Raw genomic sequence first — 17,250 nt, 5'->3', positions numbered from 1 at the left:
AAGGCAAGAATGAAGGCTGAAGAGGAATTAAAAAGAAAGTTGGTGGAAGATGATGGCAGGAAATTGGTTATAGGTTGGCAAAAAAAAAAAAAAAGGAATCATGAAACACAAGATATGAATAAATCTTTGTGTGTAGGATGGGAACTGTAAGGTGATTAACCCTACAGAGGTGACAGCAATATGGAAGCTGTTAAATGAAAAGAGAAAGTTACACGAGCAAGCATCATCGACAATTATGGGGAAGCCTCAAAAGGTATTGATCTCTCTAGAGGAGGTTGAAGAAGCACTGAATAGGGCGAAAAATGTTAAACCAGCTGGTGGAGATGAGAACTGATATGATCAAGGCAGTTGGAGATACTAGAATAAAGTGGCTTCATGGATTATTTGTTTGCTGGATTCAAGCTAGAATACCATATGACTGGAGAACAGGATTGATTGTGCCTCTTCAGAAGAGTCAGCGTGATGCAAATGATTCAACCATCTATTGGGACATCACCCTGTTATGTCAGCCTCTCAAAGTCCTTGAGAGAGTTTTGGACGCAAGGTTGAGGTGCAAGGGGAAGGACAATATAGGAGAGGAGCAACATGGCTTTAGGAAGGGAAGGAGTACTATAGACTCAATATTTGCAGTGAGACAGAAGTTCGAAAGTAGTGTCAATGGAGGACATAACTGCTATGTAGCATTTGTTGATCTTGAGAAAGGGTATGGCTTGATTCCGCAGGAATTGGTGTTTGGGGCATTGAGAGAGATGGTAGGAGGACTTCAAGAACTGGTGGTGATGGAGCTGTATCAAGGATCCAGGGCTCAGGTGATGACAATGTATGGAATTTCAGACAGTTTTGAGGTGACAGTGTGATTGAGACAAGGCAGTGTGCTGATTTGCTTCTCTTCATTCTAGTTATGGTGTTAATGAGCAGGAGAACCAAGCCTGTGGAGATGCAGGGAAAACTTATGTATAGTGATGAATTGGCCCTTTTGGCTGACAGCAAAAAGTAATTGGTAAATAAGGTATCAGAGCAGATGCCTGTGTTTTAAGGCCATGGTTTGAAGGTAATCACAAAGAATACTGAAATTATGCAAGTAATGGAGGTGGAAGAAGAGCTTCTGATTTGAAGTTTCACAAGAGAAGTTGAATCAGGAGATAGAATTTGTGTACTTAGTGCCATCGGAGAGAGATCTGGAGAACTGAAAAGAGGAATCAATACACATGGGTGGCAGTGAAAAAGATGGCAGGAGTTCTGTGGGACTGGCAAGTAAGTAACAAACTGAAAGGAAAAATGTTTGCTGAGTGTGTTTGCCCATGCCTGCTCTATGGTTTGAAAATGGTGGGTCTTACGGAGATGGAAGAAAAGAAGATACAGGTAGTAGAAAATAATATTCTGAGGAGAATGAGTGCATGGGGAAGAGGAACTTGTGATGCTGTGATAGGCTGGAGAGGGCATGATTGGAGTGGGCTGCACGTGTGATGAGAATGGGAAAAGAATGATCAGGAAGAGGACAGCAAGAAAGGACAGGGAAGACTGAGAATACTATGGAAAGACTCTGTCAACAGGAAGTTTGAAGAGAAAAAGACTGGAACTCTGTGATCTTCAAATCTGTGCCATGGACCAGAAGTAGTGGCAAAAAATCTCAGGAACCTTTGGCTCTGTGTAAACAAGAAAAGGAGTTGAGAAGTGAAGTATGAAAGGTGCAGCCAATATAACTATTTTTCTGAAATTCATATATGTGTGTGTGTCTGTCTTCCTTCCACCAAATCCATAACAACTCTTCACGAGCATATTTTTTGAGAGTTTACTAGCAGTAGCCGATATAAGGTGACAATTTATTTTTAGAAAATACACTCCACCCACTGAAAGTTCAGCGTTTTGAACAGGGTGGGGTTTTTTGTTTTTGTTTTGTGTTTAGCTATTTCAAACCTACTTATAGTAAGTGGTAGGATCACAGAATGAAAGTCCCTTTTCAAGACTTCCATCTATTTGCTTCTTGTGAATGACCTAGCAGTAGATCTGTTAACAATGTCAACTATGAAGGTCATCTATTTATACCAGCCTCATAAAGGCCAAGCTGTAGTCTGCTAACCGGGATTACTTGATTATGTAGGTTTCAGAGTAGCAGCCGTGTTAGTCTGTATTCGCAAAAAGAAAAGGAGTACTTGTGGCACCTTGAGACTAACAAATTTATTTGAGCATAAGCTTTCGTGAGCTACAGCTCACTTCATCGGATACATCTGGTGGAAAATACAGAGGGGAGATTTATATATACACACAGAGAACATGAAACAATGGGTTTTATCATACACATTGTAAGGAGAGTGATCACTTAAGATGAGCCATCACCAGCAGTGGGGGGGGGGGGGGAGGAGGAAAACCTTTCATGGTGACAAGCAAGGTAGGCTATTTCCAGCAGTTAACAAGAACATCTGAGGAACAGTGGGGGGTGGGGTAGGGGGGAGAAATAACATGGGGAAATAGTGTTACTTTGTGTAATGACTCATCCATTCCCAGTCTCTATTCAAGCCTAAGTTAATTGTATCCAGTTTGCAAATTAATTCCAATTCAGCAGTCTCTCGTTGGAGTCTGTTTTTGAAGCTTTTTTGTTGAAGGATAGCCACTCTTAGGTCTGTAATCGAGTGACCAGAGAGATTGAAGTGTTCTCCAACTGGTTTTTGAATGTTATAATTCTTGACGTCTGATTTGTGTCCATTCATTCTTTTACGTAGAGACTGTCCAGTTTGACCAATGTACATGGTAGAGGGGCATTGCTGGCACATGATGGCATATATCGCATTGGTAGATGCGCAGGTGAACGAGCCTCTGATAGTGTGGCTGATGTGATTAGGCCCTATGATGGTGTCCCCTGAATAGATATGTGGACAGAGTTGGCAACGGGCTTTGTTGCAAGGATAGGTTCCTGGGTTAGTGGTTCTGTTGTGTGGTGTGTGGTTGCTGGTGAGTATTTGCTTCTGATTGGGGGGCTGTCTGTAAGCAAGGACTGGCCTGTCTCCCAAGATCTGTGAGAGTGATGGGTCGTCCTTCAGGATAGGTTGTAGATCCTTGATGATGCGTTGGAGAGGTTTTAGTTGGGGGCTGAAGGTGATGGCTAGTGGCGTTCTGTTATTTTCTTTGTTGGGCCTGTCCTGTAGTAGGTGACTTCTGGGTACTCTTCTGGCTCTGTCAATCTGTTTCTTCACTTCAGCAGGTGGTATTGTAGTTGTAGGAATGCATGATAGAGATCTTGTAGGTGTTTGTCTCTGTCTGAGGGGTTGGAGCAAATGCGGTTATATCGTAGAGCTTGGCTGTAGACAATGGATCGTGTGGTATGGTCTGGATGAAAGCTAGAGGCATGTAGGTAGGAATAGCGGTCAGTAGGTTTCCGATATAGGGTGGTGTTTATGTGACCATTGCTTATTAGCACCGTAGTGTCCAGGAAGTGGATCTCTTGTGTGGACTGGTCCACGCTGAGGTTGATGGTGGATGGAAATTGTTGAAATCCTGGTGGAATTCCTCAAGGGCTTCTTTTCCATGGGTCCAGATGATGAAGATGTCATCAATGTAGCGCAAGTAGAGTAGGGGCATTAGGGGACGAGAGCTGAGGAAGCGTTGTTCTAAGTCAGCCATAAAAATGTTGGCATACTGTGGGGCCATGCGGGTACCCATCGCAGTGCCGCTGATTTGAAGGTATACATTGTCCCCAAATGTGAAATAGTTATGGGTGAGGACAAAGTCACAAAGTTCAGCCACCAGGTTAGCTGTGACATTATCAGGGATACTGTTCCTGATGGCTTGTAGTCCATCTCTATGTGGAATGTTGGTGGTGTAGAGGGCTTCTACATCCATAGTGGCTAGGATGGTGTTTTTAGGAAGATCACCAATGGATTGTAGTTTCCTCAGGAAGTCAGTGGTGTCTCGAAGATAGCTGGGAGTGCTGGTAACGTAGGGCTTGAGGAGGGAGTCTACATAGCCAGACAATCCTGCTGTCAGAGTGCCAATGCCTGAGATGATGGGGCATCCAGGATTTCCAGGTTTATGGATCTTGGGTAGCAGATAGAATACCCCAGATCGGGGTTCTAGGGGTGTGTCTGTGAGGATTTGTTCTTGTGCTTTTTCAGGGAGCTTCTCGAGCAAATGCTGTAGTTTCTTTTGATAACTCTCAGTGGGATCAGAGGGTAATGGCTTGTAGAAAGTGGTGTTGGAGAGCTGCCTAGTAGCCTCTTGTTCATACTCTGACCTATTCATGATGACGGCAGCACCTCCTTTGTCAGTCTTTTTGTTACTCTCATGAAGAACCAACCTTCCACACAAACTTCCTCGTGGCTGGACTTTATAAAAATTAGACAAGCCATTTACAACACACACTTTGCTTCTCTACAAAAGAAAAAGGGGCTACTAGGCAGCTCTCCAAAAACTACAATCCATTGGTGATCTTCCTAAAAACACCATCCTAGCCACTATGGATGCAGAAGCCCTCTACAGCAACATTCCACACAGAGATGGACTACAAGCCGTCAGGAACAGTATCCCCGATAATGTCACAGCTAACCTGGTAGCTGAACTTTGTGACTTTGTCCTCACCCATAACTATTTCACATTTGGGGACAATGTATACCTTCAAATCAGCGGCACTGCGATGGGTACCCGCATGGCCCCAGAGTATGCCAACATTTTTATGGCTGACTTAGAACAACGCTTCCTCAGCTCTCGTCCCCTAATGCCCCTACTCTACTTGCGCTACATTGATGACATCTTCATCAGTGTATATATAAATCTCCCCTCTGTATTTTCCACCAAATGCATCCGATGAAGTGAGCTGTAGCTCACGAAAGCTTATGCTCAAATAAATTTGTTAGTCTCTAAGGTGCCACAAGTACTCCTTTTAATTATATAGACCCATCTTTGATGGATATGAGAGACGTTCTAAACCAGTGTGTCTGTGTCTTTGTATGTGGTAGAAGGGGGGAAGTGAGGGCAGGGTGTCTGCCATGAGCACAGCATAAGTACACATAATTTGGTTAATCAGAGTTTATTTCATTTCTTTTCTTTATCACAGTTTTGCATCTCTGATTGTTCATCTTGCTTTTTCTTCACGAAAATGAAGAAAACGATTACATGCTTCCTACTGCTGTTTGGACAAACTCTACTTTTCAGTGCCTCTGCCAGGGAGAGACATCTTCCACCAGCATTTTCAAGCCAAAGAAATGGTGCTAACCCACAAGGTACTTTACTTGGTGAGTTGTAATAAGCCTCCCTCACATACAAACTATAAATGCGTGGCTTATTGGCCAGCTGTTGGCTGGGATAATTATAATAAAAGGGAGTCTGCCATCTGCAGGGGGGAATGAGAGAGATTTTGACTTATGTGTTTGTTGCTGGGAGAAGGAGTTTGCTATCAATCTGCTAGACCGTGGTGGCCAGCCTGTGGCTCTGGAACCACATGCGCTTTTCAGAAGTTAATATATGGCTCCTTGTTTTGGCACCGACTCTGGGGCTGGAGCTACAGGCACCAACTTTCCAATGTGCTGGGTGGTGCTCACTGCTCTGCCACAGGCCCTGCCCCACTCCACCCCTTCCTGCTCTCTCCCCTGAGCCTGCTGTGCTCTTGCTCCTCCTCCGAGCCTCCTGCACGCCACCAAACAGCTGATCGGGCTGCCGGTCGGTGGGAGGCACTGGGAGCCGGGGGGGAGCTGAAGAAGGGCTGATGATGTATTACTGTGGCCCTTTGGCAATGTACATTGGTAAATTCTGGCTCCTTCTCAGGCTCAGGTTGGCCACCCCTGTGCTAGACCAATGTAATTTATTTCTAACTGGTGTGTGTTTTCTCCAAATAAATGTGTGATATGGGACTCTTGCATTGGAGAGAGACCCTGTCTCACCTGTTTAGAGAAAAGATGTTTATGTGAGGACCTGTCACAGCTGTCTGACCAATGCACTTTTTAGCAAGTTCTAGCTGGGCGTGTGTGCTGGGATGAGGGAATTTGTACCAAATGTAATCAACAGCTGATGAAAATGGACCTTATTGGTCTCCTGTTTAGACACTCAGAGATAATCCCTTCATTTTCATCATGTTGATTTTCTTCAAATGGGTAGAGATTTCCCCTGCTGTGCTGAGAAGCTGTGGAGGAGACTAACATTTAGCTAGTGGCTGGACTCTATAGAACTGCCCAGTACATTTTCATTGATCATGGAACCCACTTCATAAGATAGCGTTCTAGTCAGCTTTTTGGAAGTCATGAATTAGTTAGGGTTGTGTTCAACTACTCACAATCTAATTTAACTGAGTGGATGAATTGAAATATGCCATATTAGAATTGACTTTATAATTAAGGTTGCATTTTGATTCTCTGTTAAAATAGGACTAAAATCCTTATATTTTATACTTTATTAGTGAATTTAGACTCCAGATTTGGTACAGTAATTCTTCGGAGGACAACTAATTTTTCTATGTGATTTTTTTCAGTGTTCCCTTTTGCAAAAGAAACATTTTAAATGGTTCATTCTGAAATTTTGCCATTTTTTCCCCTTTGAGTTCCATTAACTACATATTCAGAAATTCCAACCCCTCGCTCCCATGCATGATGGTTATATTGTGGATATAGGTTACTTCGGAAACTTCAGAATTAAACATATATTTATTCCTTTAATTCATGATAACCTAACTGAATTTCACCAAATTTAGCTGATGGAATTGCTCAGATCTATTAACTACTTCAGTTTTTTATGCTGCCAGCCTCTCTTTCCATTAGGCAGCCTTTAGCTCCAAGTAAATCCCTCATTACCCCCAACACACACTTCCCATTTATCCTTCCTGGGTTCACCATGTAGCATGACCTTAAAGAACCAAGGGGATGTGAGTGGACACTTAGAAGAAGTGAAAGAAGAGAAAGTTTTGTCAGAGTGGAGATATTCTCCAATGAGCCGCCTGGGGTTGTGGACTATAGATGCATTTCTTGTTGGGATTGTTTCTTGTTAGCACTGATTGTGCTTTCCCAAATGTGTCTAATTTATGAACACCAAAGAAACACCCATATTTTATACTAGATGAAACTTTAGTACTGAATCTTACTTGTATGGATCGAAAAACAGGGCTTCTTTGAAATCTAGAAACTATTACATGAATTTAGAGAAACAGCAGTTAGTTAAACCCTGAAATAAATGACAATATGTTATATGGGTCACAGAGTTATAGGTTGGGTACTCAATTAATTATAATGTGATGTAGGAACCAAAGGGAATCTAATTCCAAGTTTCATATATATTCATGGGCTACACCAGAAAAAGCCTTGCGTTTCCTTCATTAATTAATGCCTTGTAAAAGTTCCCTGAACAGGAGCTGCTAAAATGTGTATCTTGCCCATGCCAAATCGCATAGTGAACCAGAGTTTCCTGAAGAAGCATAGCCCACAAAATTGCTCTGACATTTGAAAGGAGGAAGGAATGTATTTACTTAAATAATTTGATTTGTGTAAAGAACTTATCCTTACAGTGTTAGGTGCTTTTACAGGAATAAAAATATACAAACACAAATATTAAAAAAAAAATCTAAAAAACTCCACATAATGAAATGAGAATCTTCCTGGACTATTAGAATCCTTGTATATTCTACTGATGCGCGATCTTATTGAAAATGATGGTTTATTTATTGAAGGATTAAGCTCTCTTAGGCTGACTGCATGGGAAACATTAGCTGTTATTTAAGGATGCTATTTTATCTTTTATGACTTCAGAGAAAATCATGCTTAGGAGTCTGGCTCAGTGAAACACGTTTGGTTGGGTTTTAATCTCTGTTGTTCCTTATCACTATTATTTTGACAGGTTGATAAATATCTAGACTTAATGAAAAATAGTAAGTATAAAATGCTATCACATAGCCATCATAAGAAAAGACTTGTAACTGTGTAAGGCGTGAATGATTCTTCTGATGATCCAGGATACTTTGTTAGCTCTAATAGAAGAAATGAGTTTAAGGAGGGTTTTAGAAGGAATGACCCATGGTGTTTAACTTGTTTTTTGGTTCACCCCAATCTTTCTCCTACATTTCAGAGTATTTTTGTTTTGTTTTGCGGCTGCTTACTTTGATCCACTTATCTTTAAAAATTATTAATAATAATAATATTTTCCTTTTAAAGATCTGAGATAAATTTTGTTTGCAAAGGCTGAGTAGCAATGATGTAATTGGAATTCATTCTAGGGAAATTGATCCAGGCATGCTGGACTACTATAAGTTGCAGAGTAGCAGCCATGTTAGTCCGTATTCGCAAAAAGAAAAGGAGTACTTGTGGCACCTTAGAGACTAACAAATGTATTTGAGCATAAGCTTTCGTGAGCTACAGCTCACTTCATCGGATGCGCTCAATGGAATACAGTGGGGAGATTTATATACACACACAGAGAACATGAAACAATGGATTTTATCATACACACTGTAAGGAGAGTGATCACTTAAGATGAGCTATTATCAAGGTGGGCCATTTCCAGCAGTTGACAAGAACATCTGAGGAATGGTGGGGGGGGGGGGGGAATAACATGGGGAAATAGTTTTACTTTGTGTAATGACTCATCCACTCCCAGTCTCTATTCAAGCCTAAGTTAATTGTATCCAGTTTGCAAATTAATTCCAATTCAGCAGTCTCTTGTTGGAGTCTGTTTTTGAAGTTTTTTTGTTGAAGAATAGCCACTCTCAGGTCTGTAATCAAGTGACCAGAGAGATTGAAGTGTTCTCCAACTGGTTTTTGAATGTTATAATTCTTGACGTCTGATTTGTGTCCATTCATTCTTTTACGTAGAGACTGTCCAGTTTGACCAATGTACATGGCAGAGGGGCATTGCTGGCACATGATGGCATATATCACATTGGTAGATGCGCAGATGAACGAGCCTCTGATAGTATGGCTGATGTGATTAGGCCCTATGATGGTGTCCCCTGAATAGATATGTGGACAGAGTTGGCAACGGGCTTTGTTGCAAGAATAAGTTCCTGGGTTAGTGGTTCTGTTGTGTGGTGTGTGGTTGCTGGTGAGTATTTGCTTCTGATTGGGGGGCTGTCTGTAAGCAAGAACTAGCCTGTCTCCCAAGATCTGTGAGAGTGATGGGTCGTCCTTCAGGATAGGTTGTAGATCCTTGATGATGCATGGAGAGGTTTTAGTTGGGGGCTGAAGGTGATGGCTAGTGGCGTTCTGTTATTTTCTTTGTTGGGCCTGTCCTGTAGTAGGTGACTTCTGGGTACTCTTCTGGCTCTGTCAGTCTGTTTCTTCACTTCAGCAGGTGGGTATTGTAGTTGTAAGAATGCTTGATAGAGATCTTGTAGGTGTTTGTTTCTGTCTGAGGAGTTAGAGCAAATGCGGTTATATCGTAGAGCTTGGCTGTAGACAATGGATCGTGTGGTGTGGTCTGGATGAATGCTGGAGGCATGTAGATAGGAATAGCGGCCAGTAGGTTTCTGATATAGGGTGGTGTTTATGTGACAGTCGCTTGTTAGCTCCGTAGTGTCCAGGAAGTGGATCTCTTGTGTGGACTGGTCCAGGCTGAGGTTGATGGGAGGATGAAAATTGTTGAAATCCTGGTGGAATTCCTCAAGGGCTTCTTTTCCATGGGTCCAGATGATGAAGATGTCATCAATGTAGCGCAAGTAGAGTAGGGGCATTAGGAGACGAGAGCTGAGGAAGCGTTGTTCCAAGTCAGCCATAAAAATGTTGGCATACTGTGGAGCCATGCAGGTACCTACAGCAGTGCTGCTGATTTGAAGGTATACATTGTCCCCAAATGTGAAATAGTCCACATTGGTCAAACTGGACAGTCTCTACGTAAAGAATAAATGGACACAAATCAGACGTCAAGAATTATAACATTCAAAAACCAGTCGGAGAACACTTCAATCTCTCTGGTCACTTGATTACAGATCTAAAAGTGGCAATACTTCAACAAAAAACTTCAAAAACAGACTCCAATGAGAGACTGTTGAATTGGAATTAATTTGCAAACTGGATACAATTAACTTAGGCTTGAATAGAGACTGGGAGTGGATGGGTCATTACACAAAGTAAAACTATTTCCCCATGTTTATCCCTCACCTCCCCCACCCCCCACTGTTCCTCAGATGTTCTTGTCAACTGCTGGAAATGGCCCACCTTGATTATCACTACAAAAGGTCCCCCTCCCCCGCCAGTCCCCGCTCTCCTGCTGATAATAGCTCACCTTAAGTGATCACTCTGGTTATAGTGTGTATTGATAACACCCATTGTTTCATGTTCTCTATGTATATAAATCTCCCCACTGTATTCCACTGAATGCATCCGATGAAGTGAGCTGTAGCTCACGAAAGCTTATGCTCAAATAAATTTTAGTCTCTAAGGTGCCACAAGTACTCCTTTTCTTTTTACTATAAGTTGGTTTAATTTTAAGCTTTTTCCCCCACCATAAAGTTATCCTGTATTCCTAGCTATCAAACCACTTCAGTTCCAATTCACTTCCTTCTTAGGACTTTTTCTTTTCTAGCACTCAAAGTTTCTTACAACTCAGTAATTGTAACAAATATACTGTAAGTTATTAAAACTGAGCTGATTAAGAATAGATGTGTATGTATGCATGCATGTGTTTGTGTATACATAATAAATATAGTGTAATATTTAGTGACCTAACTTCAGAAAAGTGGCTGTTGCTATAAAAAGTGTTATTGGTTATGTATATGAATGTCTCTCTTGATGTTTAAGCTATGAGATATATCTATAAAGTCATATAAGTCCTTGTAGGCTGAGGGGAGGAAGATAGGATGGCTCATGGAACTGGTAATTATAACGTATAAGTATTGTAGCATGATGAATAGAGCCCCATGTATTTTGCATTTGTGAAATAAAATAAAATAAAATTAAAATGAAATGAAAAACTCACCCCTCAGTGGAGGCTCCTGCTGCTCCTGTCCTGCGGGGTTGGGCCTGACTCTCCCACATTGCAACCTCGCACACGGGGTCACAGTGCTGCTCAGGTTTGGCCTGGCTCCCCCCGACAGGACCCAATTCCCCCCTGTGTCTCCCACCCCAGAAGGGAGCAGGATTAGTGGGGGGGTTGAGGTTCAGTGGGGGAAGGAGAATACTTAAGGGGGGATAGGGGAGGGGTCCATGGACAAATGGAATCTTGTGGGGGCGGGTGAAGTTCAATGGGAGAGGGGCAATATATTAGGGCGGATGAGGCACCCTGGGGATATAGATGTGGGACTGGGAAAGAAAGAAGCAGTAAGGGTTGGGAAGATTTGTGGTGTCCCATAGGATTTGTCTCTCTGAGTGGGATGCAGAAGAGGGGGTTATTTGAGGGCTGCAGTATTGGGTAAATTTCAAGGAGCTGTCTGGGGTTTTGTGGCGAGGGTAATTGTAGTGAGATTGGTGAGTGTCTCAAGGTGTAGAATAATGAATAATGCTTAATAAAATGATGTAGTTTAGATAAACACGGTTTATATACTGTTTTTATTTATATACGGTCATTTGAGGTATTTTATTAATGTAAATGTAATAAAAAGAGATAAAACATTTTAAAGAAATAACAAGAAAATCCCCAAAAATAAAATGAAAAATTATAAAAACTAAAAAGAATTTCATGTGACCCTGAGGAAGAGAGAGACAAGAAAACATGGTCCCGATTCTTCCTCATCTTGCATTTTGTTCAGAAGACTGCTTAGCATGGCCTTCTTTTCTTTTCTTTTTGAGGGGAGGTGGTGCTGGGCAAGTACACCCCATCATCCTGGGGGTGGGACAATGACTTGGTAGCCTTGCGGTTAAAGTCAATATGGGTGCCCTCAGCCTCAAGGCTGCGTGGCCTAAAGACTGGTGTCAGTAGGACTCCCCTAGGCTGCAGGGCAGCACAGCCCGATGGCCAGAGTCAGTAGGACTCCCCTGGGCTGCAGAGCAGCATGGCCCAATGGCCAGAGTCAGTAGGAGGAGGGTTGATGGGCCACTCCCCAAAAAAGGTGACCAGACATCCCGACATCGGGACTGTCTAAATATTTAGTTGTTTGTCCCGCGTCCTGACTGATATACAGTCAGGACGCCATTTGTCCCGATATTTTGCTTCGGTGGCACCCCGGCTTTGTTGTTGTTGTTTGTTGCTTGGGGTGGCAAAAAACCTAGAGCCGGCCCTGGTGGGGGTTGAGCCTGTGGCTGCCCCCCCATGTGTCCCGATATTTTGTTCTTGTCATCTGGTCACCCTACCCCCCAAAAGGAGGCAGCCGGGGTAGGGGGACCCAGGCCCTCCCTGCTCCACTGAGTTCCAGCCCAGGGCTCTGGTAGTGGTATTCGCTGAGAATCTGCCCACAACACACTGACTGCTGCAGGGACACTGGCTAGTCCCTCCCTGGGCTATTTCCTACTGTGACTCCTGCAGTTGAAGTTGGGGTGTCTTTGGAGTCTCTGGGCTACTCGGGAAATGGCTGCAATCTCCCTGGGACATCTGCAGATACCTGGGCGCCTGCCTGGGCCTCGGTGTCTCCTGCTCCTGTGGTCCGGGATCCCAGCTGCTCTTCGGCTGGAGTCGGCAAGGTGCATCCTTCCTCCTCCGCAGTCAGCCCAGACTGAGCTATGCTGCTCCCTTTTATATTGCAGCAGCAGCTGGAGCATGCCCAACAGGGTCGAGGGGGGCATGGCTTCTGCTGCTAAGAGTGCTGCCTTAACTCTGCCTTCCACTCTAATGCAGGACAAGTACACCGCATCACAGGAGGGTTGAGATTTTATGTATTGATATTTTCAGCCATTGACAGTAAGACATTACACTTACATTCATATCTTAATACAGAATTAACAGCATGAAGCAACCTATTATATGTTGACCATATCCTGTTATATTGTTAACATTTCCACCCCCTTTTTCCCCCAAAATTATTTAAATACACCCGTAACATGTTGGGTGGGAGGGTGTGATCATTCATATTAATTTTTGTCTTTCTGGGGGGGAAACTGAATGTTTTCTAAGGATGGGGGGAGTCTCAAGGAAATAGAAAGAAAGGAAAACTAAGGGGAAGGAGGGATTATCCTATCCGTATATTCTTTTTGACTATCCTATAAGTATATGATTACTGTGTCTATATCAAAGCATCTCAAAGATTTCAGTATTTCTAGTATATTGTTTTCCTATATGAAGTACACTGTTACTTTTATCCATTTTTTGTGAGGTTTGTCTGGCACTGTTTTCACAAAATGTGTTAAGTCTTCCATAACAATATCATCTATTAATAGTTTTTTCTAGTGACCTATGCTAGGAATTGTTGCCTGGGTCCACATATTTAAGATTGTTGCTTTTGCTATAAAGAGCAAGAATAGGAATAGTTTGCTTATTCACAATAGGAACCTTTTTACCGGCCCTAATAGAAATGTCTTAGAACTTGAACAGGATTTCATCTCTAATTTTTTTTATTTTTCTCAGGATGGTTTTCCAAAATTTTTGTATCATCCAGAAGTCCCATATCATGTATATGAAAGAGGGCCTGGCTGTTTTGCATTTCAAACAGATATCTGAGGCAATATAATATGTTTTATTATATAAAGGTAGATGAACATTTGTTCAGTAAACTAAAAAGTACTGAACTTGTACTATTTGGTTAGTAGTAAAGCCAATATTTATCATCTGAATTATCCCTTCCATTCTTTTACTTTTATTTCACATTTACAATCTGCACTCATTGACTTAATAGCTTCATCCAGATTGTCCTTTAAAAACATAGTCATGAGGTTATACATTCTAGATATAACCTTGATTGCTGACACTTCAAACCTATGTATCAAATTTCCTAATACAGATAGTTTTGTTGATTCCTTTCTTCTCTGAAAATGTTTTCTCAGGTTGCACATAAACCCGGGTTGCACATTTTCTCTCTCTTTTAAATACATCCGCTACATTTGTTTGTTTTTAGGATTGTCCATCCCTAAAGAAATCCTACCACTTATCATAGCAACATTTGCCCCAACATCTAAATATTTCCTTATTAATCTTGGGTTTGAAAGCACTATTATTGTTTATCTTAGATATTACTGAGATCCACTCCTTTTGTTAGGTCGAGTGCTTCATTTATACCCAATTAGTAAGTGCACTTTTAAGTAAGGGGTGATATTTCATGGTTACCAGAATTTGGGGCTACAAGTCCAGCATAGTATTATATAATGAGATTGGGTTTGCTAGTTTCTGTTTTATCTGTGTCCATGATGGATTCTCTCTATTAGAAATCCATTCCTGTACTGGTCTAATTTATACTGGTTTATAGCATCTGTTGGAGTCTGGTAATGCCTGGCCTCCCATCTCAACTGGACATTTCAGCCAATACATTTTGATATTTGGTTTCTGATGTGACCTTAGGAATCTCTGAATAGCTTTTTAAAATTTCTTAAAGAAATTGTTGATAGGTGTAGAGGGAATCATGAAAAAAGGATTGGCAGGACATTTATTTTAAGTACATTAATTCTGCCTATCACAGTCAATGGTGATAAAAAGGAAGATTACAAGTTACACTAATACAGTCACCATGGTTACAAAATTGCAATAAATTTTGTACAAAGTATGTCATGTAAGGTATCACTGGAAAAATTATAGACTGCTAAATATTATTATCCTGTTTAAATCCATGTGTCATCTTTTTAAATGAAGTTATGAATATTTGATATGTGTTTGTATCTCAAACATGTTATTTTCTTGGGTGATGCCCCAAGACAGATTTGCATCAAGGCTAGCCAGCCTGCTTGATGACCCATTAAAGACAATCAACTTGCCCAGTGAGCCCCTCCTGGAAATGTTTCAAAGAGCACTGAGGCAATGGTTCAGCAAGTCATGTAAGGACACGTGATAAGGACGCGTGATCTAAGACTCCATCTTTTGCCAATAACTTTCCATGCACTTGAGCTGAATGTATAGAAGGAGACTGTGACATTACTATTTTGTCTTCAGTCCTGCTCCTCACCTCTGGACTGTGATTTTCTAACATAAGGAAGCTTTGAACAAAGGACTGATGATCCCCAATCCCTTTGGAAAATCCAGAGGGCTTTTTTGCAAGCTAGCAGATTTACCATCACTGCTATGAACCTGATCTACAGACTCTGAAATCACTTTTAATATATATGATTCCTTTAACCATTTAATAACTCGTTCTTTTTTCTTTTCTTTTCTTTTCTTTTCTTTTCTTTTCTTTTCTTTTCTTTTCTTTTCTTTTCTTTTCAAAATATTTAGTTATAGTTTTACTAAAGAAATTGGCTACAGTGTGGTATTTGGTAAAATCTAAAGTATATATATTGATCTGGGGAGTGGCTGTACCTTTGGGATTAGAGGGGTAATTAATGTATATGTATAATTATGTAAAATTAATCTGGTTTTTAGTAACCTTGCATCATAAAGACCAGATGTCTGGGTGGTGATAGGGGCTGGATTGCCTAAGGAGACTGTTTTTGGCTTCTTGTTAACCAATGTGGTGAAACAGGAGCTCACTTTTGTTACTGACTTAGTGAACTCTAATGTTAGAATAACCAACAGTTTTGGGGTGTGACTGCCCTGTTTTTTAACAGTCTGTTCTGAATTTGGCATTCTCAGCCATGACCCACATCAGGCCTGGTCACAAATGGTAATAATGTCTACCTTTCTAGATCACTATAAATAATTTTCATTACGGAGCAAGACAGAATGCTGCAGACATTGAAACTCATGATCCTACAGGGATAGCCAGCAACAAAAGACAGAGTACCTAAAGAGAGAACACCATTTTTTCAGACAAGAGGCAAGTTGTATGTACAGAATGGCATTATATTCTGGGGAGGAAGAGCAGTTATTTCATCAGCTTTTAGGAATGAGATTATGCACAAAGTTTATTTGTCACATCTGAGAATTGAAGGTGGCTTAAAGTGAGCCAGAGAAATTATGATACTGAGCAGCAATGAATGAGCAATTACAGAGGTAACTTTAGTGCCCTTGTGGCCAAGATGGAGTCTGCTCTGCAGGCAGCTCTGGCCAAGAGACAGCGCGTGCAGGAATGCAGCAGGAAAAATTCCTTCCACCCCAGGGGTACCTGTTCCAAACCCCCCAGAGTGAACACACCCATCCACAGGAAAAGTACAATGGATATAACAAAGGGAGATAGTTATTTACAGAGGGATGAGAGGAGAAAAACAACCAGGGGAAATGTAGGGGGAGCAGTAGCACAGGATTGCCCAGGGGTAGCACAGTCTGAAAGGGCAGACACCCAGCAATGTGTCTGCACGCAGAGTTCAGGAGTCCTGAGCAGAGTTCCAGTTCAATGGTGAGTCTTGGGTGCTCCTGGTCATCTTCGGCGCCAGTGAACTTTCCCCAACAAACCCCTCCGGTGCCCTCTTCTGCTGCTCTCTGCAAAGCCACACAGAGCGACCACCTCCCCACTTAACTAACTAGCAGTCTCCCCCCTTATTCCCAATGAAGAGTCACAAGCCCCAGTACTCACAGCCCCATGTAGCTCTGGGCAGCAGTGATACTGGGTCCAGCTCCGGCCTGTCCTTCTCGGGCAATTCCTCCCTGGCACAGTGCTCCTCCTGGCTCCTGTCCTGGGGTATCCCCAATCGGCCGCCCTGTCCTTCCCAGGCTTCAGGCAGGTTCTCTCTCCTTCACTTTGTCTAGGGCCTCGTGGCTGCAGCCCTTCTCTTCCAGGACTCCAGAACCACACCCCCAAGTTTCCCTCCTTTCTCTCACTGCTCCCACTCCCCAGTAGTAAAAAGATTTAAAGGGGCTATGCTCTCTAAATCCCAAGCGGTTACACAGACATTCAAGAAAAAGTGTGATGTATGCAGCTCTAGGAAGACTGTTAGCCGAAAGAGACCCTGGGGCAACATGAAGTTCTAAAACAACCATTGGCAAAAGTAGGAGTGGATTTGTTTACATTGGAGACAAAGGATACATGATCATTGTAGACTATTTTTCTAATTTCTGGGAGATAGACTGTTTACCAGACACAGGGTCCAGAACAGTCATGTGGAAGATAAAAGCACACTTTGCACAGTATGGGATACTGGGTATCGTGAATTCTGATAGTGGACCACGGTTTGCTTCAGGAGAGTTCCAGAATTTCAGTAAGGACTTGGATTTTGATCACACATCTTCACCGGGGTATGGTCAAAGCACCGGGGTATGGAAGAGGGTGGGATATTTCCCAGGGAATGCCTTTCTGCTAAATGATGAACTAGCATTTGGCTGAGCCCTCAAGGGTTAACACATTGTTGTTAATGTAGCCTCGCACTCTACAAGGCAGCACAAATGGAAGGAGGGGAGACA

At 42.2% G+C, this 17,250-nt stretch overlaps 1 protein-coding gene across 9 annotated transcripts in view; it reads left to right on the top strand.

Moving 5' to 3' along the window:
- Positions 1 to 17,250, top strand: part of MATN2 (matrilin 2) — a 122,647-nt gene that overhangs the window by 11,661 nt on the left and 93,736 nt on the right. For 7 of the 9 annotated variants that reach the window (XM_043507560.1, XM_043507558.1, XM_043507561.1 and 4 more), the window contains exon 2: positions 5,048 to 5,225. In XM_043507560.1, coding sequence (XP_043363495.1) covers positions 5,090 to 5,225 — 136 coding nt within the window. In that variant the 5' untranslated portion in view covers positions 5,048 to 5,089. The remainder of the gene's footprint in view (positions 1 to 5,047; positions 5,226 to 17,250) is intronic. The other 2 variants (XM_038392768.2, XM_043507559.1) reach the window with 1 other exon arrangement.

The sequence above is a fragment of the Dermochelys coriacea genome, chromosome 2 (assembly GCF_009764565.3).
Source record: "Dermochelys coriacea isolate rDerCor1 chromosome 2, rDerCor1.pri.v4, whole genome shotgun sequence".
Taxonomy (NCBI): Eukaryota; Metazoa; Chordata; order Testudines; family Dermochelyidae; genus Dermochelys; species Dermochelys coriacea.
This window is presented reverse-complemented; position numbering and strand designations above follow the sequence as displayed.